Raw genomic sequence first — 24,546 nt, 5'->3', positions numbered from 1 at the left:
CATTTGAATCAAATAATTACTGGTTAATGTCAGGTTTAAAAATTAGGATATATGTGTATTGGGTTAGGGTTGGTATCCAAACTGTTGTTAACGTTTCAAATGAACTCTCTGACACTTAAACTACTTTCAGTCTTGCTGTAGACTTTTGACTTGGATCACTTTTGATTGCGTTGGAACCTGAACGTTAAGCAAAGAAATAATACATTATAGATTATAAATTAGAATATAGATTACATTTAAAAGTATAATTATTCTCACTATAACTCACAAATAATAACATTAACAATTGACAAATGTTCAATAAAATAAAGTACACCGCTTTAATATACCTCGCGGAGGTGCACATTGGCTGTCTCACGCGTTTTACAGCACTGTCGTAAAACGTCACCGTGCGGCAGTGTTGCAATGGCCTTTGCTGCGACAGCACTTTGCGGCAGCAGGGAGAGCTCGAGGAGAAAGCAAGCGAAGAACGTCGCCGCTTCGCGAACCCTTTTCGCCTCAACGATACGCGGATTTACGCCACTTTCGGCGGAGTCACACCTGCGGAGTTGTTGTATCCCCGATTGGCGTCGTGAATGAGCTTGTGTCCGACGTTTCCAAAGCGCGAATTGCCACCTTGATGCGGTGGGATGGCCACAGTGCCGCCTGGGCCTAGTAGCGCACTGGCCGCATCCCCGGCTGAAAGTCCACCTTTCCCCGGGGCTCTGGGCGAGAAAGGAGGGCCGCTTCGACCCAGGGAAGACCCCGCGTCGGGGAAGCCGCTCGCCGAAGCCAAGCAGCCTGGCAAGAAGAAGCAGAAAAACATGCTAACCCGAGCTAGCCCGCCGGCGTTGCACCTCAAAATGCCAGACGTGGAGCAGCAGCAGCAGCTCAACGGCTTGGCCGGTAGTCCCGTGGAGGAGCCGGGAGGACACCTTGACAATCCGAGACCGCCCGCGGACGACTGTGACAGCGGCGACGACGTCGGGACCCCGGCCGCCCTGATTGACATGGAACACTGCCAACACGAAGGCCCCCGCTCTAAAAACGGCCGCCACTCGCAGCTGGTTAACAATAGCATGAACGGGATGCCGGCCCGGACAAGAACTCAGGCGGCGTCGCTCGCTTCCGTGAGCTCCGGGGACGTGGAGCTTCCCCAGCCGCAGCCCGAGCCGCCCTCGGACGAGCTGGCCCGCCTGGAGTTAGCCGCCTGGCCACAGGAGGACAGGCACGACATTTGTTATGTACGCTACGAGTCCGAGCTGCAGATGCCGTGGATCATGAGACTTATCACCAAGGACTTGTCTGAGCCTTACTCCATTTACACGTACAGGTACTTCATCCACAACTGGCCGCAGCTCTGCTTCCTGGTAAGTGTCAAACCCCCAACCCTCACCACACCTCATCACTTCCATGATATGCCTAAAAGCAGCTGCACTTATTAGAAAATACCCTAAAATGGTTCTCAGGGGACATATTTCAAGTCCTTTTTCTTAATTGTAAGTACTTAACCTGGAGTTGCTTGAGATGCTATCAAAGCAGCTACACCTATGTCAATTATGGGATGCTAAATGTATAATGACCCAAGTTTCACCCGTTGTAACAAATTATCTTGTTATACACATTGTCCATTTGGTGATTTGCTAAGTCAATCAGGAGAGTCATGTTTCAGGTACAAATACAATACAAATCTGGTAGTGTTCCATGAGATGGCCTTTAAAGTGACTTCATCTATGCCTATTTTTTTTCTTCGTGGTGTTTGTGATATTTTAGATGCCCCCAAAGTGGGTTGGGAAAGACAAATAACAAATATATTTTGTTTGTAATAAATATTGAATGTGTAGTAGGGCTGCCACCTATTATTACCGATCACCAACAGTAAACGATCTTTCACTTGTACAGCGCCTTGCCACAAACTAAGGCCCTCAAAGCTCTTTCACACTGCTGTCACATCTACCTGCTGAAGACATACCATCATGAGCAACTGCGGGTTCTATATCTTGCTCAAGGATACTTCGACATCGTCAAAATGGCCGGAGATCGATCCCACAACCTCTCGTTGGGGAAACGAGTAGTCGCAAATCAACATTTTTGTATTTAGTGCATTTTAAAATTGGAGCAACAATATACACAATGTAAAGATGCACCAACAGTGTGTAACTATCCGTAAATATAAAAAGAAAGAAATAATGACACCAGGATTTTTTGAATGTACAGTTGAAGGGAATGGATTAAGGTGAGTCAAATGAGGAAAATACAGAGTGTTGAAGAAAACTAAAATAAACATTGCTTTTTACTTTTGTTTTTATTTAACCTTGAACGGGGAAAAAAAATCCTTAAAAATGAAGACGAGCATGGTTTTTTTCCACTATAAATAAGCATATTGTAATGAACTAGGTTGTGTTGTAATTTTGTGTTGCCCTCGAGGGCTTGTGGCATATGTGTCATATTATGTTATTTTGAGTGTTTTTCCAGCGCATGAACGAGAGAGCGAACAAGCTCTTCTGCTTCCATGTAAACTATGGGCAGACAAAAACTGTGTTTTAGTCATTAATAAACCCGAGTTCACCGACTAATGCCGCCGTACTCCATAGTAGACGCAACAATATGTTATCATACCATACAGGATATGGTGTTACGTTACAGCAAACACACTGCAACCTGTGTGTGCTAACTCTGTTATCTTCCAGACACGACTGTCTCTGTCAAAAATGAAATCAGGCATCAGCCACAATGTGCTAACTTTTTATATGATCGAGTAGCACTGTCTAATCCTTCCGTAATGCTTTGTAGACATTTTAATATTGTTTATCTTATCATCACTTTGTACACTTGTGAAATTGTTTCTTAGGTTCAAAAAAACAAAGCCCTATGTTTCGCCTTGTCCATCGCCGGTCTTATGTCATTGCAAGAACTCACGCTCTGACACAACCAGTTTGACCACAATGTCAAAACTTGCGGTCGCTCTGGTCCACGCCGAACTCCCTAACAACATGGTCGTCTGCCTGTTACTTTTTAAAAACAATCAACCTTATTATCCTCTCACAGTTGCAGGCGGCGCTAATTCAATTTTACCCCGGGCAACATCGTAGTTTCTGTTTCCCTCAATGGACATATGTATGTACGGGGCAGTAAAGTTCGACTCCACTTTAAAAATTAAGTAATGCCTCATATACTCAAAACAAACTGTCAACGGTTCTTGTTGTACTTGTTGTTGTTCTATTCTATTTGAAAGACAATATTTTCTTAACCTGTTTCGGGCCTGCCTTCTTGCCAGACGCTCTCTCTTCTTCTATGGTGGTGAAGGCATCTGAGGTTTGACTGTGTGATTTGTGTTTTGGAAGGCCATGGTGGAGCAGGAGTGTGTCGGTGCCATTGTGTGTAAGCTGGACATGCACAAGAAGATGTTCCGGCGGGGCTACATCGCCATGCTGGCCGTTGACTCCAAACACAGAAGGAAAAGCATCGGTGAGGAAAACGAGTCGCTCTTTGTTTTGCTTATTAATACACAGAGGGAGTCCTTGGTTCATGATAAGGTTTTCTTAATCCAATTATGTACTTCGGTGTTAACACGCTGCAGTCACTAACCTGTGCTACCATAGTCGTAAAGTCGTACTTAGAATAAATATTTGTATACGATAAAGCTAGCAGTCGTAATGTTGGTGGGTTCCATGTGGTGGAGATAAGTGTGCACTCCATTTACCTTTTAAAATGACCTACCTCCATTAGTAATTAACTTTGGTTTCTAGTCTTTTATGCATTCACTACGACAACTTCACAAAATTCTGCCAAACAAGTGTGGCGTAAACATAAATCAGTAAGTCCATCTTGTGTCGTCAGGTACTAATCTGGTGAAGAAGGCCATCTACGCCATGGTGGAGGGCGACTGCGACGAGGTACGCGCCCTCCAAAAAAATCAATCCCATTTGCTTCTTCCCGTCGCAAAAAAATACAAATCCACCGTTTTCCAGGTGGTCTTGGAGACGGAGATCACCAACAAGTCGGCGTTGAAGCTGTACGAGAATTTAGGCTTTGTGCGGGACAAGCGGCTCTTCAGGTACTACCTGAATGGCGTGGACGCACTGAGGCTCAAACTGTGGCTACGCTGAGGGGGGCCTGAGCTGGAGGACGTAAGAGGGAGGCGGGGTGGACGGGACAAGCTATCAAGCCTGCCTGCCTCATTTCACTTTTGACATACAGTCACACACATTCATGCAGCAGGATGCACGTATATGTGCATCAACACACACACACACACACACACACACACACACACACACACTATTCTTGCCCTCCAGATGTTTCCATGAAGGTCCCTCTCTCTCCCGTCATGATAAAAGATGGAGGAGTGTGAGGAATGAGGGAGCGAGGGTCTCTGGATGACCTTGATGACGTTTTTCAACCTTCAGAGTTTGGGCGAACACGCTTGGATGGAAGAAAAACAAGTAAGCGAGGGGCCCAAAAGACCCCCAAACTTAATGGTGGAGTTTATTTTTGTGTTTCTTTTTTGAAATCCTTGGAGGAGTCATGACTGCATACATACTTAGTGTGTGTGATTGCCTACGCTTGCGTGTTTGTTTTCCAGCGCCCCATGTTTAACAGTTCTCCATTGGTCCACTTGGTGGTGCTGTTTCTGCCGCACACCTCAAGGACTGAAGCCTGTCAAGACGAATTTTTTTTTTTTTTTTTGTGTGCGTGTTCCAAATCACTCCATGAGCACCTCAAACATCACCACCACTTTTTTTTCTTGAATTTTTTTAAGCTTCATTGTTTGTAAATTCCAGTGGAGCCCAAATAAGGACAACCTCTTTTTCCTGATTTTTTGACTATCTGTCGCCTCCCCCACTTTCAAACGCACTGCCAGATCCCTCACAACCCCCCTAAAAGGAAATAACGCCAACTAGAACGACATGTAATAGCTCGTAGACCTCCGCCAAGGCCAAACGACGAGTAAAAATTGTCCTGGAGGAAAATGTCTTAAGAAGATTCCTCGATCTGTATCTAAATTTGTAATGCATGTCCCAGCAACTGGTTAAAAGATGTGCGAATTCCAGCTCACAACATACGACATAACGTCCTTGGCGGAGGTGACAACGTCACCGGTTCTCTTTTGGCCTGGCGGTGGCGCTGTGGTCAAGCTCGTTCACAGTGTTTCACGTCACACACCCTGCCTACTGTCTTTTTGTTTACGTTCATCTAAATGCTAAAAAAAAAAACTAAACGAATTGGAAACCACACAACACTTCTGACAGCAAACTGCATTAATTTTTGTTTTGTGGTTTTTCTTAAAAGATCCGTAAGAACAAATGTCAGCCGCACTTGTTTGGAATTTGTGTGTATGTGTATTCTATATTGACTTCTCAGTGGCTTGTTTCCTATTTGACCTCAAAAAGCCCCCGCACACAAAAACCCCCCAGAACTTTTTACATTTTCCGCTTGTTGGGGAAAAAAACACAATTTACTTTTACAATCACAATATTAGAACATTACAATACTTTAACCAGAAAAAAGTGTTACATTCTCGCAACATTTAAATGTTTGCATCATTCTATAGCCCCTTATCAAATTGGCCATTCAAAGCCATGATTTCTTCTGGTAACAAACCAACTTCTGTCAAGTCCTAATTTAATGACAAATGTCGCAATATCATGAAAGGAATCAACATTTCTTGAGAATAAATGTGGGATATTACAGAAATTTAACATGTTAAAATGATGCAATCTTGTAGGTTTTTTTTTTGTACTTGTTAATGTACAACTTATAAGTGCTGCAACTCCATAATTTTACAACTTTGTTACTTTTCACTGTCAATATTTTCTATTTGATTGCTGTTTTCATCAAAAATGCATAATGGCATGAGTTAAAAAATTCTAGAGAATAAGTGAAATTGCAAATTCCGTTAACATAACCACGCGACTCCTCAATTTTTTGGGGGAGGGGTCATTCAAAGACATCACTATGTGGCTATAATACAACTTTTTTTTCCTCTTCACACAGAATCCTCTAAATTCCACATTTGTTTATACTGTTTGACTTTTTCCCTCTGTCGATCTTTGAAACTTGAGATTCATCTTAATATGCAAAGTATCCTGCCTGCGTGCTTTTATCACGCTGATATGCTGCCAGAAGTCACATTTGAGGTCAGAACAATTGGGGGGGGGGGTCGTAATGCCACTTATTTCGTAAGTGATTCTCTGTGTGCATTTTTTTTTTTTGTGACTTTACGGAACAGTGTTGACTTTTTTTTCCCCGCCCCCCGATTTGATGTTTACTTTCGGGCTTCTGGAGGTGCTGCCATTGCGACGGTACTATTTGAACCGTCTTCCGTACGTCGATCTGGACGAAAAGCTGGAATTCGTTAAAGCGTGCGACTATTCCCTGACATGTTGTCATAATGCTGTGAACCAGGCAGTGCCGTCGTCTTTTTTTTTTTTAAAAGGGCATTACAGCCTGAGCGCATCTGACTGAAGGGCTTTGTCGTCTTTATCATTTTAATAATAACAAAAAAAAATGATGAGCCACCCACCTTCTTGGAAGTCCTTTGTCCTCACTGGTGCCATTTACGGACCACATAAAAACATCTTCCGCCGTCACCTCTGTGTTGAAAAAGAGGCAAAAATCTATATTTGCTGTTGTTTCTCTGCATGTCAGACTTGTTTTACTTCCCCTCTTCTTCCTTGGCATCCTCCCCCTGCCCCCCTTTTGATTTGGATCTGGAAAATGTCTGATAGCTTTTATTTAACGTGGAGAAGAGAGAGAAAACAAAAAAGAACACAGAAATAAATTATTTGATTTTTTTAATGCTGTACACCAGACTGGTCTAAGTTGTTCTTGAACACGAGTCACACTCCATTTGATTTTTCGGAAGGTCCTTTATTTTGAGAAAACATAGAAGGCATCTTTTTTTTTTTTAATGTACATACTTTGTACCCTAAAACAGTTTTATTGCATAAACACCTGCAGTTCAACAATGAACATACAAAAACTACAACAATCAAATCAAATAAGATCCATTAATCCAAAATTAATTACGAAAATAATAATCTGTCCTTTACTGAAAAAAAATGAGACATTTATTCCATACATGGACGCAAACAATGTGAATGACAAGATAAAAATAAATTGTTTTAACTCAAGATACCACCTTGGTTTGCTGAAGCTAGCGTTTTTAGCATCATAGCAAACCTGATAGAAAGGAAAACCGGCAATGTTCTAAATGTTATTAACCTTTTTAAAAATGCAGTTTAAAATGTGTGACAAACTGCCATCAAAATCCAAGAATTTTCCAAACTGTAACAAAACTGCTGGATTTCAACAGAGCTCGAAGAGCTCTGATGCTAAGCTAATAACATAATTAGCATACCCTAGCATTTTATTTGGTCTTTCTGTCCTCTTTATATGCTTTAAACAATTTTGCATTTGGATTAGCGATTTCCAATACCCCCCAAAAAAATTAATCCCAAGTACAGTTGTCCGTGAAAATATTCATCTTGTTTTTTATTTGACCAGAGCAAGGCTGGCTGAGTCGCTAAGCTAACAACATAACTGGCATACATTAGCATCATATCAGCATCATATTTTTACTCGTGCTTATCCCTATTCCTTAAAATAAGGGTGATATGTAACAAAACAATTTTTTATTTACATTAATACATTTACAATAACTATACTGAATTTACAATGTGTACTTTTTCCATTGATTCTATTTTATTTGATGTGAAATGTGCGTCACATGAACCCACAGAGCCATATTTAAACTTGGGCTCAAGTTCCCGCATGTGATTGTCCAGGAATATAAAGCTGTCTGATGCGATGGTATATGGATGCCATTGTCATGGCGACATTGATTGGTTCAGTCTTTCAGAACTCGTCCTCTGAGCTGTCCGCCAGCAGCATGGCCTGATCCTGTCGGCCGGCACATGTCTCGCCTGGTTGCTACAGGTAACAGAATTTATAGGCGTTAATCATCTCTGTCTAATGACACAGATTCGTGTTAGTTTAGAGCATTTTTTTTTTTACAATTTACTATAAACTGCATTCTTTTTTTTGTGACTAAATTTCATTGAACATGACCAAATCAAAAGTTGTTTTTTTTTCATAATCTTGCTAAAATTCCATCCTTGACGGAGGTAATACTATTTGCATACCGACCTCTACGGGCCGGACCTTTCTTCGCTGGCGTTTGAAGCTGTTCCGCCTCCTCTGCTGGATCCTCCTCATGCTGTAGAGGACACCCACAAGCAAAAGGGCCCCCGCCATGCCGATGCCCACTGGGGCCAACATGCCCGAAACGTAACCCGCCTGCAGCGTGGGGAACGACACGATAGGTCGCAGAAAAAAGAAAGGCGGTGACGGATGAGACCACTTAAAGGGTTAGTCTTACCTTTTCTTGAATCAGTGCCACCCAGCTGCGCACTGCAAGAAAGGGTCACATTTAATGATGTGCTTCAAGTTCAACTTTGCATTCAAGTACCGTTCAGTTTTTTTTTTCTATTGGGGGAAAAAAAGAATAAATAAAAAATATATATATATATATATATATTTTTTTTTTTTTTAACAAACCCCCAAAAATCTACAGAAAACCCCAATAGACATGTACTTGAACTCTCGACACTAACAAAAATGTCAACCCCTCCCGAAGTGCCCCCATACTCAGGCCCTGGTTGCGTTGCACCCAGACAGGAGGCGGCGGGATGAGGCTGTATGGAGACTGCGTCTGGGATGTCTCAGTCGGGTCCTCTTCGCTCTCCTCGTCCTCCAGCGATTCCTCGGAATTCTCATTCTCGTCCGGATCGTCTGAAAGGCAAGAAAGACAAATCACTTTTCAATGAGTTAAATATGTAAAGCCACGAAATTAAAAGTTGTCCATCTTTACGATTTACCGTCAGAGTCCGTCTCCTCTAAGCCCGACTGGGGTTTGGGCACAGGTGGATGGGTTGCCAAGGTTACCTGTGTGGAAGCTTGTACAGTGTTGGTGACTTTTGACGTCTGCTCGGTACCTATAACATAGGGAGCGAGGACAAAATATTTTGGTTGATATACACGCGTGTGGTTTATTTTATATTGAGGGAGGGAATGGTCTACAATTTTTTTTCAGAATTTTTCTAGTTGATTTTTATGGGCCGATTCTAAATCTGCCTTTGTTTTTTATCTCTAGCACATCAGGTTTTTGTAAAAATAATAAAATGTCATGTATTCATATATTTAATAATATTCACGACCAATTTTTTTTTCAAAATCATTCAGCCATGGATTCTACATCTAAAATTTAAAAGTGAAGAAGACTTTTGGGCATAGAAAAACAAAGATTTTTAAACAATTAATTAACAACATAAAAACAGTAAACACAATAAAACACCACAACGTTCCAGGAACCCATCCTAGAAATTAAACATGAAGTCAGACATTTTGGTTCTGACCTGATTGCCTGCTGGCATCCAGAACCTGGGCATCATCTGTAATCAGGGATGCTGTGCGTGGAGGCTTGTCCGTCTCCGTGGTGACCGATCGCTCTGAGTCTGCCTCAGACAGCGACGTGACTCCAGTTGCCATGACGGCAGCCGGAAGCTGAGCCACGGATTCTTCCAACGGCTCAAAGATGAGAGGCAGGGACTCAGACGACATGGTGCCCTCTGTGGCGTCATCTTGGGATGGAGGCGCTGACGTGTCTGCTGTCGGAAACAATTTAACGTCAAAAATGATTTGCTATCGCTAATAATAACATAGTTAATAAAGATAGTTATGGTTGAACTTGATTGTGTATATATTTTTTGCTGTATTATTAAATCTGTCATTTTTCTTCTCTTAGTTGGGAAGGATCACGTTTCTACTTTCTTATACGGGAATGAGGCGTCCATTTTTTTGTATTTCTTCTACTACTGATATCATTTTTCATAGAGGATAAAGAATATATGTCTGTGAGTATTGGTATGAACTCATTTACTGCCATTGACGGCTAAAGACGTCAATTATCCTTTTTTTTTTTTTTTTTTTTTATTTTTTTACTCATCTGGTAGTGAATTAGTTGTGTTCCAATAGTCATTGCTTCTAAAACCGCTACTATTAATCTGAACCGTTAGTGTGCCAAAGGTGTTCTGCATTGTCCATTAGCATTATGCTCAGCAGACTTTTCTAAATCAGCTGTGTAGTTGTTTTACATACATTTGCAATTCTCCTTTATTTTATATTTATTTTGACTGTATGTATTGTACTTGAATCTTTAGAATATACCTTTTTTGTCAGGACAATATGCAACTTCAAGATTATTGTGTGATTCTTAGTTTTGACAGTTTGACCTTAATATGCTGAGGTCTTGAGTGATGGCACTGTAACTAAAAGCAATGTGAACTCAAAAGAGCAAGAGAGGAGCACACACACACGCAAAAAAAAGGCATGTGACACGAAGAGCGATGTCCTTTGCTGTTGTCTGCCTTCCTTCCTTCCTGCCTTCCCCATTGCTCTGCTTTGAACACCTACAGGGACCCGCGGCGCTCTAATTAACTTCTATTCTTGCCTGTTGTCTGCCACAAAAAAAGTGGAAAACAGCTCACACAATGATGTGCAGCCAAGGAGTATTAAACAGCCTTGTCCGTCATTAGGTAACAAAGTACGAATACTTAAGTGTAATTAAGTACGTAGATTTTTTTTTTTGTTATACATTTGTAATTGAATATTTATTTCTGAACAACTTTTGGTTTGTAATACCTACTAGGGCTGAATGATTTTGAAAAAAAATCTAAATTGTGATTTTATTTCATCAATATTGCAAAGATAAAATGAATCATCCACTGCATAACAAAGATACACTCACCTCCACTGGGTCGGGGGGCCTCCGTCCACAGGCCCTCCGCGCCGTCCTCTTTGGGCATAGTGTCCTCACCCATGTCGGGTAAGAAGGGTTCCGGTGGCGTGGACATGATTGGACCTTCACGTTCCCATGCCAACAAAGGCGTGGAAGTCCGAGCAGGGAGAGAGACCGGTGTGGGAATGGGACTGGATGGATTTGGAACTCCACTGGAGGAAGACCACCTTGCATCTTCATGAGGTGTATCGCTGATGTCACCCACTGTGTCTCTCTGTATCCTTTCCAGGGTAGCTTCATGTATGTTTTCTCTGTCATATGTACTCCAGAACCTCTTTAGCACCCTGGGCTCGGATTCAGTATCAAGACTGTCCTTGTTTGGCTGTTTTGCAGCTTCCTTGCGGGTATTCTGGACCGCATTTCCACACATGCACAGGCAAACCCCGGCCAGTAGGAGGCGATGAAGCCTGACAGACAGCAACATCTCCTGTATGTTCAGTGGCTGCACATGAAGAAGGACAGGAGTCATGAATCTACATATAAAACAATTGCTGAGTCCCAATCTCTGGTACGAATACCACTGGCGTTTCTTTGGCTCCCTCTCGTGGTATGCCAAACAATCACTGAATTATCCATCAATCCATTATCTGATCTGCTTCTCCTCACGAGGAAGCCATAATATTAATTGTGGAAAACATTGCCACTCAAAGGCGAGAAAACGCTATTGCGGTCTTTTAAAGTGGAATGCAAAGCGGAATAAACAGGAGCAATTCCAAAAGCATTCATGGCAGGTTGATTGGACAAACTAAATTGTTCCCAAATGTGATTGTGAGCGCGAGTGGTTGTTTGTAACACCCTATTGATTCCTACGTCTGTCAGGAAAATCGAATACTTTCACGTCTTTTACGTTTATAGTGTCAATATGTTGGTTATAAAGTATGTACAATCCGATATACATGCGCGTCCAAAGCTTCATATTATCGTATTAACATATGAGCTGAAACTTTTATTTTTGGGTCAGGTTGGCACACGATGAAATAAAGGCACCTAAAAATAGCACACATTGTCCCCCTTTGCGGGGATAAATGTCGTATTAATACAACCATGGTGTTTTTGCAAACACGTGCAAGAAGCGATTTTTAAAAAAAAATATTGCAGCAATTAAACCCACAATACGCTGTGTCATTGTTACCAAATCAGAACTGAGTCACTAAGCATTGCTTAGCACAAATGCTCAAAACATGTCAACAACAACAATCACAAAAAGCCCCCCATTATCCCCGGCTGACGTCTCCACGTATGCAGAGTCAACAACTCCCCACTGCGTTATGGAACCACTCCAATCGCATTACACACGTTAAATATGAATCCATGTCGATTTTATCTTTGGGACTATCTGGAGTACAAAAATGACACACACACACACACACACAAAAACGAGTGCATTTACCTTGCAGATGGCATGATGGATCGAAGAGGATACAACGAATGAGACGGCAATGTGGGGTTCGTGTGCAGATGGATGGATGGAGAGAGAGGAGATTTGGTGTTCTCCTCAAATGCGCCCACCATCCAGTGAGTGATGCCGTAAATTTGCCCCCAAATGATGGAAACTGCCTTTTGCACAGATTTTTTTTTTTTGGGGGGGGGGTGACATTATTATCTTAATTTGTAATTCACAATCCGAAACGACCATGGTATAGTGCTAACAGTGTGGTATCATTTCTTTATTGATAGTCATATGGCCCTTTGCATTTGCGCCAATTCCGCCATCCAGTCCGGTAAATGGCGATACTTGGTCAGTAAGTTGGTTTGTCAACCGCCAATAAATACACAAAGATAAAGTGCGCTAATCTTCGCCCCGCCCCCACCATTTTGCTCGTACGTATAAAATGTCCATGAATGTGTTTTATTAATATATATTTTTTTAATTAATTAAACATTCACATTCGTTAGAAGAAAATGAATCCGGAAACTAATAAAATAATTTATCGGGTGCATTTTTGAACAGGCACCTCCGTGTTACGTCGTGGCCCACCAGCAAGCGAATGTTTGAAATATACAAATATGCGCATAATAATTAATATGTTTTTACTGTAATATTATTAATATGTGACTACATTAAAATAAAATGATGGAAATAACTTTCGAAACGTAAATTTGTCATGAATGGTAATGGATACATTTTGTTTTACTAAAAACAAATATGCCAATAAATATGAATAAGTGTTAATATTTTGAAAGCCGGCAAATAAATAAATACTTAAAAAATGTTTTGTCGTATTTTTTTACAGGCGCCTTTGCGTGACGTCATCCTTCCTGTCAAGCCCCAACTCCTACCAGGATTTAAAAAAAAGAAAACATTGTTCCGAAGGGTGATGTAAAAAGAGCGCATCGTCGATATTTGAAGCAACTATAATAAAGTTGATTAAGTTAAAATGCCATTATTTGACGGTCTGGGCAGTGGAACCGAAAAGACCGCCATCGTCATCGATCTGGGAGCGGCGTACACAAAGTGAGTGTTAATCGTCTGGATTCGGCTAGCAATGCTAACGCCTTGATAAATGAAAAAACGATTATTAATGTTGACGTTTTTGTCCGCTGCATTCGACAATAATCTTTCCGTTAGGACTATATAAAGCAGTCAAGGCACTAAATAATGCCAACAAGCCAATGTTAACCAGTCAGTGGAGCTAATTCTATTAAGATGGGAATTATTTTAATATGATGGTTTCTATTGCATGTGCTTTCTCCCAATTTGCACTGCTATGCCCAGGAGAATTCTTTGATACGTTGGTGCAAAGCAAATGAATACCTGTTCGGGTGGGGAAAAACTCCTAAAACAGACGTCTCAAATCGGATTAATCTAACTTTAACTGCTCCCTGTCTTCACAAAGATCATTTTCTCATTTGAATATCTCTTAAGAGTTTTATTTAAGATCGTCGCTATCTGAATGCTGTCTAATCTAAAAAGTTAATTTCGAATCTAACACCAGTTTGAGCGACAATATTTTAGTTCGTGTTACTATTAGTTAGTGAAGCAATGATGACTTAAGTCAAGCATGAAAGGCAAATCACATGAAGCAGACTAGAAATAAAGACATCTTTGTCCCACAATTTACTGAAATGGCAACTTTTTTTTTTTTGCTGTACAGAATTATGCCAGTGACCTTATTTTGCGTTGTTTATTTATTTATTTATTATTTCAGATGCGGCTTTGCAGGGGAAACGGGGCCCAGGTTCATCATTCCGAGCGAGATCCGCAAGTCGGGTCAGCAGCAGGTCAGATGCGGATCTCCTTTAATGATTCCATCATTTGTTTGTGTTGCCTTATTTTAACATAACCCTCACCCGTGAGACCCAAACATTTATGTAATGCCGATTTAAATAATTGCTTGTTTCTTAACAAAAATAAATGGGAAGAGTGCCTTGATAAAATGCCTATTAAATGTCAAATACTATAACATGTTTTCAGGCAACCAAAGTGGTTCAGTACAACATCAACACCGAAGAGCTCTATGTCATCCTAAAAGAGTTTATCCACACACTGTACTTCAGGTAATTCACTGTGCATGTTTGTTATTGGGGGGGGGGGGTTAAACATCTGTATTATATATTTCCAATCATCAGACATCTGCTGGTGAACCCTCGCGACAGAAGAGTGGTCATTATCGAGTCCATCCTCAGCCCATCTCACTTCAGGGAGACGCTCACGAAGGTTTTCTTCAAACAGTTTGAGGTACAAAATAGTTGTGACAACACACCTTGTAAAACCAGTCAGCTTTTTTTTTTTTTTTTTTTCAACTTTTCAAATGTTTTTTCGTTTTGGTTAGGTGCCTTCTGTGCTGTTTGCACCGAGTCACCTCATGGCCATCATGACATTAGGCATCAACTCAGCCCTCGTGATGGACTGCGGCCATACTGAGACGCTGGTGCTGCCCGTATCCTCTCGTTTAAACCGAGGATTACGTTTATTTTTAAGCATAGATTTGTAATGTTTGAGATTTAAGTATGTATGCAAACGTCTTAACTCCACCATCAGGTATATGAGTGTACTCCGATCCTGCCGGCTTGGGAGACTTTGCCTTTGGGTGGAAAAGCCATCCACAAGTGAGTAGCTTTTATGGGCTGTATCAGACGCATATTTCTAATATAGTCGGCTTGATGTCACATGTGTGTGTATATTTAAGAGAATTAGATGGACTTCTTGTGGAACAATGCACCGTGGACACAGACACCACCACTGGGCAAAGTGTACCAGCCATCATTGGTATTAGCAATTGTATTTTTTTAAATCTAATATTAATACAGTTACTGAGTCATTTACAGTAGTTATGAAAGTCTTCTTATCCAGCCAGTGCTGTCATTCCCTTTCCTTTTCCCCATAAGGCACTATTCCAGAAGAGACAGTGGAGGACATTAAAGGTGGGTCAGAACACACATCTCCAATTCCCTCTTGACAAATGCAATGTTCTTATACAACATTGTTGTGTCACACAGTGAGGACATGTTTTGTCAGCGATTTGCAGAGAGGCCTCAAGCTCCAGGCGGCCAAGTTTAACATCGACGGTTCTGCTGAGGTGAGAAAGATGTGACAACACATCAAAAACACACCTAATTAACCGTGCCTTGAGTGCGACATTGTCTTCTGTTTGTGTTTGTAGCGTCCGGCTCCGCCTCCAGATGTCGACTATCCTTTGGATGGCGAGAAAATCCTGCATATTAAAGGATCAATCAGGTGAAAAGCAGTCCCTGTAGAGATTCGATTGAAAACAAGCACTCGCTGAAATGATTCGATAGTCAACGTAGTCATCCCCCTGCGAACAAACACACGTTTCATCTCACACTGAGTTGCAGAGATGAAGATATGTCGACGCACTGTCTTTTTCTAACATGGGGAACCTCACTCAGTCCACTTTCTTTGCAGGGACTCTCTCATGGAGATTATGTTTGAGCAGGATAACGAGGAGAAGAGCGTGGCCTCACTCATACTTGACACCCTGGTTAAGGTACACCGAGAGAAAAAGCTCTTCTTGATTTAATAACTTTCTCGGTCGTGCGTCGAGTCTTCCAAACAAAGAGTCTGATTTATAATGTGGTTTCCATGGTGACACATGGCCACGACGGCATTTCCGGAACGCTTCTGTCGCAGCATGGGGAGTTGAAAGAGGTTAGACTAATTAATTGTGCTGCTGTGGAGTCTAATAAAGTTTCTGTAAAAGTGGTGCAAATGCAAATTGCATCGTGACAGCTGAGAGATGTTGGAAATGTGGTTCATATGAAACTGATACAGACAATTGCCGTTATTCGAAGCAGTGTGTCACTATACCTGAAGTTGAAAAATTGCCATGGTATTATTGCGACCTATAATTACTGCATTAAAAGTTCACTTTTTTATTATGTTATATTATGGATAACTATTGGTATTATTTAAATATAGTATTAGATATTTGCTGATTCTTTCTATATATATATTTTTTATTTTGTTAATTTCAATTTTTAATCCATTTTTTTTGCACAAGCAACATACAGTATTATTCATTCCAAAGTCTTTTACTTTTTATTTTTCTATACGTTTGAAATAAATGTAAAAAAAAAAAACTACAAATTTCCTCTCGGGTGTCACAATGTAATTGGTAATTGTCTCTTGTGTTGTTTTAGTGTCCCATCGACACACGCAAAGTGCTGTCAGAAAACCTGGTGGTGATTGGCGGCACCGCCATGCTGCCGGGCTTCCTGCACCGGCTGCTGGCCGAGATTCGCCTGCTGGTGGAGAAGCCCAAGTACCGCGACGTGCTGGCCAGCAAGAACTTTCGTATGCATTCGCCGCCCGCAAAGCCCAACTGCACCGCCTGGCTCGGAGGTGGGAAACACTCTGTTGACTCACTCTTCAACAAGAAAATAATATCTCATTTTAAACTTGCTTGATTTCCACTAGGCGCCATCTTTGGTGCGCTACAGGACATCCTGGGCAGCAGGTCAGTCTCTCGTGATTACTACAATCAGACGGGCCGCATACCGGACTGGTGCTGCCTGAGCACGCCGCCGCCCGAGTCGCTGTACGAAGCTGGCAAGACGCCGCCTCCGCTCATGAAGCGAGCCTTCTCCACAGAGAAGTAGAAAACGTGTGCCGCTCAAACATCCTCCCTTGTAGAACAGCAGCTCTTATATCTTGTAACAATTCCATACTGCTCATGTGTTGGTGTACACGTCTGCTTCGTATTCCAGGTGCCACCAAAATGACACAGTGTTAAAACAAGCATGAGGCTTTATTTGTTTTGTTTTTTTAAGAGTGGTAAAAAAAAAACCGTTTATTTATTATTGGCACATGTAGTGTCTGTCAAAGTCCTCAAATAAAGGCCTATTGCTCATACACATTGGCCTTTGATTGACAATTATTTACCCACCTCTGAGCTGAGAATTTTATGGTGGAAACATGTTTTAGCGCCTTCGAATTTAACGTAGCTATATCTGTGGTTTCAACCTTGCAAGAAAAGTTATATATTTATTTTTTTTTATGGTTCGGTCGTCCTAAAATATGGCGAAAACCCAAGCGAGGCAAACGACAGAGGCACCTTCATCCATCTTTGTTATGGTGACAGCAGAGGCCGTTCTCGGGAACAAGGGAACAAATGCATCTGGACTCATAATTAATGGAAGTCCTGCCTGCAGCATATCTTTTCTAATGATGCCATGCAAAAATCCTGAGCCCCGTGGAGGCATTGCAAGACTGCAGCTGCATTTTTTTGCCTATTCAAATATGCAAGTTATATAAAATAAACTTTTTTTCGATGTACATTGAACATAGTAATATGTGAGACGCTCCATGTCATTGTAAAGAAATTATGCTCTAGTCTCGCTAGAGGTCGCCATGCCACTTTGGTTCCCGTATGGACGTATTTGGGAATATCAAGGGCCCAGGACACGGAGGGAGAGTGGCATTGAAGTCGCTTAATTGGTCAGAAAACTGCGATCACCGCTCCCCAAAATGTATGCGGACATCTTTACTTATGACAATGTGCAATATGAAAATGAAAAATGTTATCCCAATATTTTGTATTATAAATTCAATGAACACCACTTTAAAAGAATGAAGTGCACGTGTGTGTTCATGTGGAATAAACACACCACAGTTCAGTCCCGGGACGGAGAGCTGACATATCGCCCTCTTTCGCACCGCCCCCCCTCTCCTTTGATTATAATAAATGCAGGTTTTTAGCAGATAGTGTTGTTATTAAAATGTGATATTATTACCTCCTAAAAAAGTGTCAGTTCGGTTGGTACTGCTACGATGTGTGTTAATCATTAACTTTCACTTCGCGTGCCTGCCGCAATTTGCGCATGTGAGGACTTTTTTTGTCTGCAGCCAGCAAGCAGTCTTGTATTTTATGACGCCTCCCACTCCAGAGAATTGCAGCTCAGGTTAGCTGCGGGACAAGCCGGGCTATTATGTAATAACACCACAATATTACAGGCGAGAGCCCACGTCAGTGGATTCCCCGATGATACATGCAGGAGATATGCTTGCGGTGCGCGTGTGTGTAGTACTGTACGCCTCCCGAACAACATGTACTCAGCCTGCCTCACATTCATAGGCAGCAGTCACGTTTTTCAGCTGGTGGCCTCGCTGCCCAATCAGGAGGTCGGAACTCGGTGTTGTAGGCGGGCACGTTGGTGACGTCAGGATGACTCCAGACAAGGTGCGTCCTCTTTTTTCCAAATATGGCAAAGCGTCTGGGACTTATTTCCTATTATGGCGGCGTTCTCTTCGTCTTGTAGTGGCAAAATACTACAAAGCGGGCATATGTCGACGTTTTATTCCATTTGAGGGTCATTACATGATAGTTTACGGCGTCTGTCGGCAGTTTGTGCCACCGTGCTTCCCATGTGACTGACAGGCGGGAGGAGGAGCCGCCGTGTCTCGTGTACTGTACCGTGGAAAGCCGCGAGTGCTGGCCACCAGCCACCATCCACAGACAGAAGAGCATCCGCCCAACTAGCAAGCTGCCTCACCAGGATACAATTTCCATCAATCTCCGGATCGTGTCCTTCCTTTCACCCTCTTCAGAGCGTAACGGTAAAGTAATTTTTTTTTCTTTAAACATTCATTTTTTTCGTTAGTTTTTTTACGGTATGTTTCTTTTTATAGTCGAAGCTAAAGGCTAAACGTTAGCCGTGAGTGCGTCGTCAAATTAGCGCATAGCTAACAAAAGTGCTAATGCTCCGAGTTGTATGTGCTGTGTCACCTCAAACCTTGTTGAAAACTCATGCTACCTTACCCAGCCCTTAAAATGCGATTTTAATGCGATGTGCATATTCACAATGACGCAATGATGCCCTTGTCTGAACACTTTGCTTGAACAAGTAGTCTATGTGTAGAGTTTGTCATTTACATTGCAATGTGCTGCTTTTAGAGGAGCGGATTTTGTGGGCAAGTGGAAAGTGGTGAAGTTGATCGTCGAACAAGCAATTAAAATAGCAAAAAAAATACACACTATTTTATCTGAGATTGCCGATCCCAAAACTTTTAGGGGTAACATACGTGGATTTGCACTTCATGCAAAGGGACGCCCCCTCCCAAAAATAAAATCGTAGGAGTTCCTATTTCGTTTAAACTGTAAAGATACTGCAAAACACTCGAATATTAAACATGCTTAACTTACAGGCAGCCCAGTGGCAAGTGGTTACTGCATTGACTTTGGAGTTTTGATCTGGATTTCAGCATGCCTTCCTTTGTGGAGTTTGAATGTCCTCCCCTTGCCTGGGTGAGTTTTCTGTAGGCTGTCCCCCCATATGCCCAAAACATTCATGGCCTTCGGTGTGAATGAGCGTGTGAATGGTTGCATGTCCATATGCCCCGCCATTGACTCACTAATATAATCATTTTTTAAATACAAAAAGAAAAAAAATCACACTTAACCGTACTGCAAACGGAGCAGCGAGTTAGTAGCTAATCAATGTTTAACTTTAACACGACCACTAGTGAACTGGACCTTTCTCTGCATCTCCCTGAGAAGGTGACCACCCTGCTTTCTCTGGCGTCATCCCCCACAAGTGCTTCTTCTGAGTCTTCATCACGCTGCGGTTCACTGTCAAGCCAGTAGCTACCCCGCCTACCCCGCGGTGTGTTGGGTGGAATCGTTGTGACTTCTTTTCCGGCCCTACCTAACAAAAAATTGCTGAGTCATCTTTATCCCACACATTCTAGCTTGACATAAAAGGTCTAGAGCGGTAAAGTTAATAAAGTCTACCTGATCTTCTCTGTTGATTTCCAGATTTACCTTCTGATATGCTGATGTAGTTGCTGGTAGGCCATCTTTTCCGTAGCAACAGCAAAACGAGGAGATGAGCGCCAAGCGAAAGGCGGAAAGCGACTCGTGGGCCACCAACAGGCCGCACACAATGAAGTCTCACCGCAACTCCCGAGCTGACTCGGAGAGGGACTCCGGATTCTCAGGTTCCACCTTCAACTTTTACCAGCCTTTTGTGTTTTGACTTTCCAATCTGTCACACCTCATCCTCTTTGTGCTTCTCTTCAGATGCGAGCTCGGAGTACACGAGCACCATGGACAACATAGACTCTGAGGACTCGCCGCGGCCTTCCATGCAGAAGGGCGCCCAGAGTTCTGCTTCCGGGCAGCTGGCTGTGGTAGGGGGGTCCTACTCCAGCATGTCCCCCATGATCATCATGAACAATGTGCTCCTAAAACAGGTATAACAGTACCGCACAAACGCACCGCACAAACCCATCGCATAGCATATCAGGCCGCAACAACAACGAGAGAAACCTGAGTGTATCTTCACACTCACGTCTCAGCTGCCTGAAATCAGTCACCCTAAAAAAAAAAAAAAGGCTGACCACTCATATGGTTCAAGACTCCCTGTTGACCCGTGTCGGAGAAGATGAATTAACTCGTTTTAAAGATACCAAGTGAGGTCAAGGAAAGAATTTACTGTCTGCTGCTTAGGTGTCTCACTGAACCTCCTGGATCCAAAATAACAGCCTTCATCATTTGTGTGCCTCCACACTCGTGTCAAATAGGAATTCTTATGAACACAGTTCACCTTACACGGGTCTAACAGGTGCGCGGGCGACGGGGTTTTTGGTGCATGCTTGCAATTTTGTTGCGCTTGTAACTGGCCGTTTAGGTGGTTTAAAGTGGCCGTGTTTCATTTTTTTCATTTAAAGACAGTTATTGAAAAATGCACAAATCTTGGAAAGTTATATTAAATAAATAAAAATATCCAAATTAAAAAACAAATATACTAAATATTATAATAATAGATTAATACATTAAGCAGGAAAGACAAAAGATTCGTGGAAAAAAGTATAAAATAAGTCTCTCACAATATTACAAAAATATGTTACTCCTTATAAAATGTTACTTAAAAAAGCTACAATGGCAAAAAGATGAGAATTTTATATTTTGGTTTACAAAGCAACACAAAATTCACAAATGACGGAAAAAAAACAAGTATTGAACATTTTCACAATATATTTCACGATAAACATTAAGATACAAATATAAATAGATACAAATATAATAGATGAAAAATACTAAAATTTTAGAAAAAGTAAAAGACAAAGATTTACTCTAAATTGGCAGTCATACAAAATAGTTGGCAAAAAAATATAAATATTAGTTGAAAAATAAATATATTTTTATAAATATTTAGCAAAAAATATTACAAAACTACACACACATATTCGATGGCCCTGCATTACATTAAACAATATCAGATTCATGAAACAATCCGATGTGAACATTTATGAAGCACTGAACTTAATTAGATCAGTCTGTCCACAAGTGCAATAGTTTCATCCTTCAACCTTTGTGTCATGTTAAATGTTCTTTCATGTGAGCATAACATTGACGTTAACTCCGCAGCCTGGAGACAACCCCCCGGCCATGAAGCCCTGGAGCTTCAGTCCCGCCGTGGAGGTGGTTCAGCCGGTGGTCCAGCAGCCTCAGGTGGTCTTCCTGCAGCCCGTCGTCTCCCGCCAAGCTTCCAAGGGGACCTCTCGACACAGGCGCCCCAAGAAGTATCTTCCCATTCTCAAGTCTTACCCCAAGATCGCGCCGCATCCTGGCGACAGTTCATCCTCGGGGAGGGGAACCGCCTCTTCCTCAACTTCTTCCTCCACGTCTTCGTCGTCTTCTTCATCTTCCTCCTCAGCGTCAGGTTCTCAGCGGGATCACGGTCCAAAAGAGAAGCCGCAGAAGAGCCAAAGCCAGACCTCAGTTCTTTCAGGAACCTCCGACAACACGCGACCGCCGCAGACCCAACTTCCTCAAATCACCAGCGAGGCGCCTTCCCCGGCTATAAGCCAATCAGAATCATCCCCAGCTTTCTCCTCCTGCCCTCCCAGCTGCGCTAACAGCCCGGCACCCCTGGACAATGCGCCGTCGGCCGGGCAGAATTGGGAGGACGACGACGACTCGAGGCGGAAGCGCTTCTGCAACACGTACAACATCCTGAGCAAATCGGGCCTCCTGGATATCACGCTGCGCACCAAGGAGCTCCTGCGCCAGAACCGCCGCACGCAGACGGACTTGGATCGCCTCAAGAAGCACACTGAACTTTTCCTACAGGCGCTGCACAGTGGCGACGCCGGCATCTGCGTCAAGCTACACACCAGCCTTCAGGAGGAGGACAGGAAGCGAGCGTCACTCACCGGCTTAAAGGACGATTAGGCCCCCAACTGGGAAGGGCGTGGCCAGGCCTTGTCAGTCGGGGCTGCTTTCATAGACAGATGGAGCGAGAGTAATGTGGCCCACATTAGACACCCACTCCAAGCCTCGCTCGCACAGTTTGGCCTACATTTTTGGCTGCCACCCGCCCCCAGGCCCTGACACAGCGAGAGTTTTTGTTGGCCCAACACTCACCGCACTCTTCTTACAGTCGCACTTCCATTACTAACACAAATACCACACTGACATCTCCTGTAAGACGTGTTAAGAAAAGATTGTATGCAACAAATTTGAATAGAAATTTCTATAACTCACTCAATCGGATTGACACAATAGAGACCCATAACTACTCACATTCACTGAGACAACAAAATGTACAAGAATACCGCTAGCGATTAAGCGCTGGTTCACTGTACCTTGAAAGAACCAACAAATTTTAAAAAAACGGTTGACAATTATTTCAAAACCCGAATCTTCTTGCTAACCACTAATTCACTGTGAAAAGGCACGGTTGGGTGTGTTATCGCCGCCACATTACTTCGCCTCCAAAGTCCCATGAGATTTAGAGGATGCATGGAAACTTGAGACTTTTGGTGGATGCTGACTTTTGATTGGCCGAGGTGTCGCCAAGCAGACTTCAGTTACTGTTCACATGAGCGTTTGGCCAGCGTACCTCAGGTGTCATGTTTCACGCTGCGTGCGAGGGACGTTGGCAACGGGCCACCCGTCGATTCCGCCTTTCCGTTAGCGCAGCTGACGCTTCCTGTTGCCGCATCTTTGATGTAAATGTTCTTTTTTATAAATACTGTGCATATGCGTCACTATTGATCTGACAACGTTTGAAAACGTTCCAAGTGGAAAACAAGACCTTTATGATTGTGGTGCGTTTGAGCACTTTGCATAATCCTGAGCAGACTATAACTAGGCAGCTAATTCTAATCATCACACGCCCTGAACCAATATGCTTTGAAATATCTTGCTCCCTCTGTATTAAGAACCAAAAAAACTACTTGAAATGGTTCACGCAAATGAGGGATTGTGTACCGTATGTTTTCTACTATGACTGAGGATGTGAAATGTGAGATTCTTGGGTTCCACCAATGTAAACTTGCTCTTAATCTCACTGGTGGAGGTTGAACTTTGTTGTACTCAAGTCTTCTTAATGGGCGTTAAGACGCTTGTGGTTGTGTTTTGTAGGCCTGCCTGTCTGTCCCGTTTTAGTTTCTGCTTTTGTAATTGTTTCAGCGCTCTTTTCGCCACCTGTCACAACTTAAAAAAAAAAAAAAAAACTTCCCTTGTAATGTTACTCTTTGCTTTGTGGTCCTGTGGTTGATAATTGAAGCGTTTATTTGACAGAAAACTAAAATAAGGTATTTTTATGCCGCCAGGTGTGCATTACCTGCATCTTATCAAGTGAGATAATGAGTATGAGTAAAAGCGTTAGTGGGTGAGTGAGGAAGTGAATAATTTTGTGGGTGTGACGAAGGGCACGATTGAGTGTGTGTTAGTGCTTGTGAGTGTTTTTTTCCATTTCTGTGTGATATTCAATCCTGCAGCTAAATAGCCCGGGCAGGTCTAACCTGACACCTAGTGAAGGCTCTTCTGTTTTTGTGTGTGTGACTGAAATCCATATGTTCCAATTCCAGCGACAAAGTATGATATTTCTCCTGAACTTTTTGGTTTTGACAAGCAGCCTTAATATGATTAGTCGTACTGTTGTTACTATGAAGGTCTAGGTCTCAGATTTTTTTTTCTCTGCCCTTCAGTTATAACACACACATATATCATTAGAAGTCACGTTTCATGTGTAATTATTGACAGTTTAATGTCATTAACATTTTAAATGACACAAAAAGAAGAGTAGCTATGTTATTGTGTACGGTAGAAAGAGCAACCGCCATCATACACAGTCATTTATGCTTACATGTTGGGGAAATGTTTGTAAATTAAATCAGCATGAGTAGAAGAGGATTGAGATTTTTTTGTATGATAGTTTATTTTATTTGTGCCTCCTCTTCCATCGAATTACTTGTGTAATAAATGTTTTAAGTCCAAAGGCAAACACACCTTGTC

At 42.3% G+C, this 24,546-nt stretch overlaps 4 protein-coding genes across 9 annotated transcripts; 3 read left to right on the top strand and 1 right to left on the bottom strand.

The window, feature by feature from the left end:
- The first annotated feature begins 389 nt into the window (after positions 1-389).
- On the top strand, positions 390-6,787 carry naa30 (N-alpha-acetyltransferase 30, NatC catalytic subunit). 2 transcript variants are annotated; one of them, XR_015840164.1, is made up of 5 exons: positions 390-1,349; positions 3,324-3,447; positions 3,820-3,875; positions 3,951-4,424; positions 4,565-6,787. XR_015840164.1 is itself a non-coding variant. In XM_088286321.1 (4 exons), exons 1-4 carry the CDS (start codon positions 630-632, stop codon positions 4,086-4,088), a joined length of 1,038 nt encoding a protein of 345 aa, XP_088142447.1. In that variant the 5' UTR covers positions 390-629; the 3' UTR covers positions 4,089-6,787. The 2 variants fall into 2 exon arrangements, 1 of the variants encoding a protein (XP_088142447.1); XM_088286321.1 differs by having other exon boundaries at positions 3,951-6,787.
- Positions 6,788-6,831: 44 nt separating this feature from the next.
- armh4 (armadillo like helical domain containing 4) lies at positions 6,832-12,397 on the bottom strand. 2 transcript variants are annotated; one of them, XM_088286319.1, is made up of 8 exons: positions 12,231-12,397; positions 10,790-11,282; positions 9,399-9,650; positions 8,862-8,978; positions 8,632-8,775; positions 8,363-8,394; positions 8,131-8,280; positions 6,832-7,914 (listed from the first exon to the last, which is right to left on the bottom strand). In XM_088286319.1, the coding sequence occupies exons 2-8, from the start codon at positions 11,262-11,264 to the stop codon at positions 7,840-7,842; spliced, it is 1,245 nt and encodes a 414-aa protein (XP_088142445.1). In that variant the 5' UTR covers positions 11,265-11,282; positions 12,231-12,397; the 3' UTR covers positions 6,832-7,839. The 2 variants fall into 2 exon arrangements, with proteins under 2 accessions (XP_088142445.1, XP_088142446.1); XM_088286320.1 differs by having other exon boundaries at positions 9,399-9,647.
- A 686-nt stretch (positions 12,398-13,083) lies between these two features.
- Positions 13,084-17,153, top strand: actr10 (actin related protein 10). The gene is made up of 13 exons (XM_088286318.1): positions 13,084-13,295; positions 13,990-14,062; positions 14,256-14,338; positions 14,411-14,519; positions 14,614-14,721; positions 14,823-14,890; positions 14,971-15,050; positions 15,170-15,205; positions 15,281-15,360; positions 15,445-15,518; positions 15,708-15,789; positions 16,442-16,643; positions 16,719-17,153. Exons 1-13 carry the CDS (start codon positions 13,219-13,221, stop codon positions 16,898-16,900), a joined length of 1,254 nt encoding a protein of 417 aa, XP_088142444.1. The 5' UTR covers positions 13,084-13,218; the 3' UTR covers positions 16,901-17,153.
- A 1,336-nt stretch (positions 17,154-18,489) lies between these two features.
- cipcb (CLOCK-interacting pacemaker b) lies at positions 18,490-24,535 on the top strand. 4 transcript variants are annotated; one of them, XM_088286817.1, is made up of 5 exons: positions 18,490-18,857; positions 19,446-19,545; positions 20,056-20,237; positions 20,320-20,492; positions 21,670-24,535. In XM_088286817.1, exons 3-5 carry the CDS (start codon positions 20,126-20,128, stop codon positions 22,474-22,476), a joined length of 1,092 nt encoding a protein of 363 aa, XP_088142943.1. In that variant the 5' UTR covers positions 18,490-18,857; positions 19,446-19,545; positions 20,056-20,125; the 3' UTR covers positions 22,477-24,535. The 4 variants fall into 4 exon arrangements, with proteins under 4 accessions (XP_088142943.1, XP_088142942.1, XP_088142941.1 ...); XM_088286816.1 differs by having other exon boundaries at positions 18,490-18,862; XM_088286815.1 differs by lacking the exon at positions 19,446-19,545.
- Positions 24,536-24,546: the final 11 nt, after the last annotated feature.

The sequence above is a fragment of the Idiotropiscis lumnitzeri genome, chromosome 21, assembly GCF_059441095.1.
Source record: "Idiotropiscis lumnitzeri isolate Australia: NSW breed Sydney's pygmy pipehorse chromosome 21, RoL_Ilum_1.0, whole genome shotgun sequence".
NCBI lineage: Eukaryota > Metazoa > Chordata > Actinopteri > Syngnathiformes > Syngnathidae > Idiotropiscis > Idiotropiscis lumnitzeri.
Note: the sequence above shows the minus strand (reverse complement) of the source record. Positions and strands in the feature narration are given on the sequence as shown.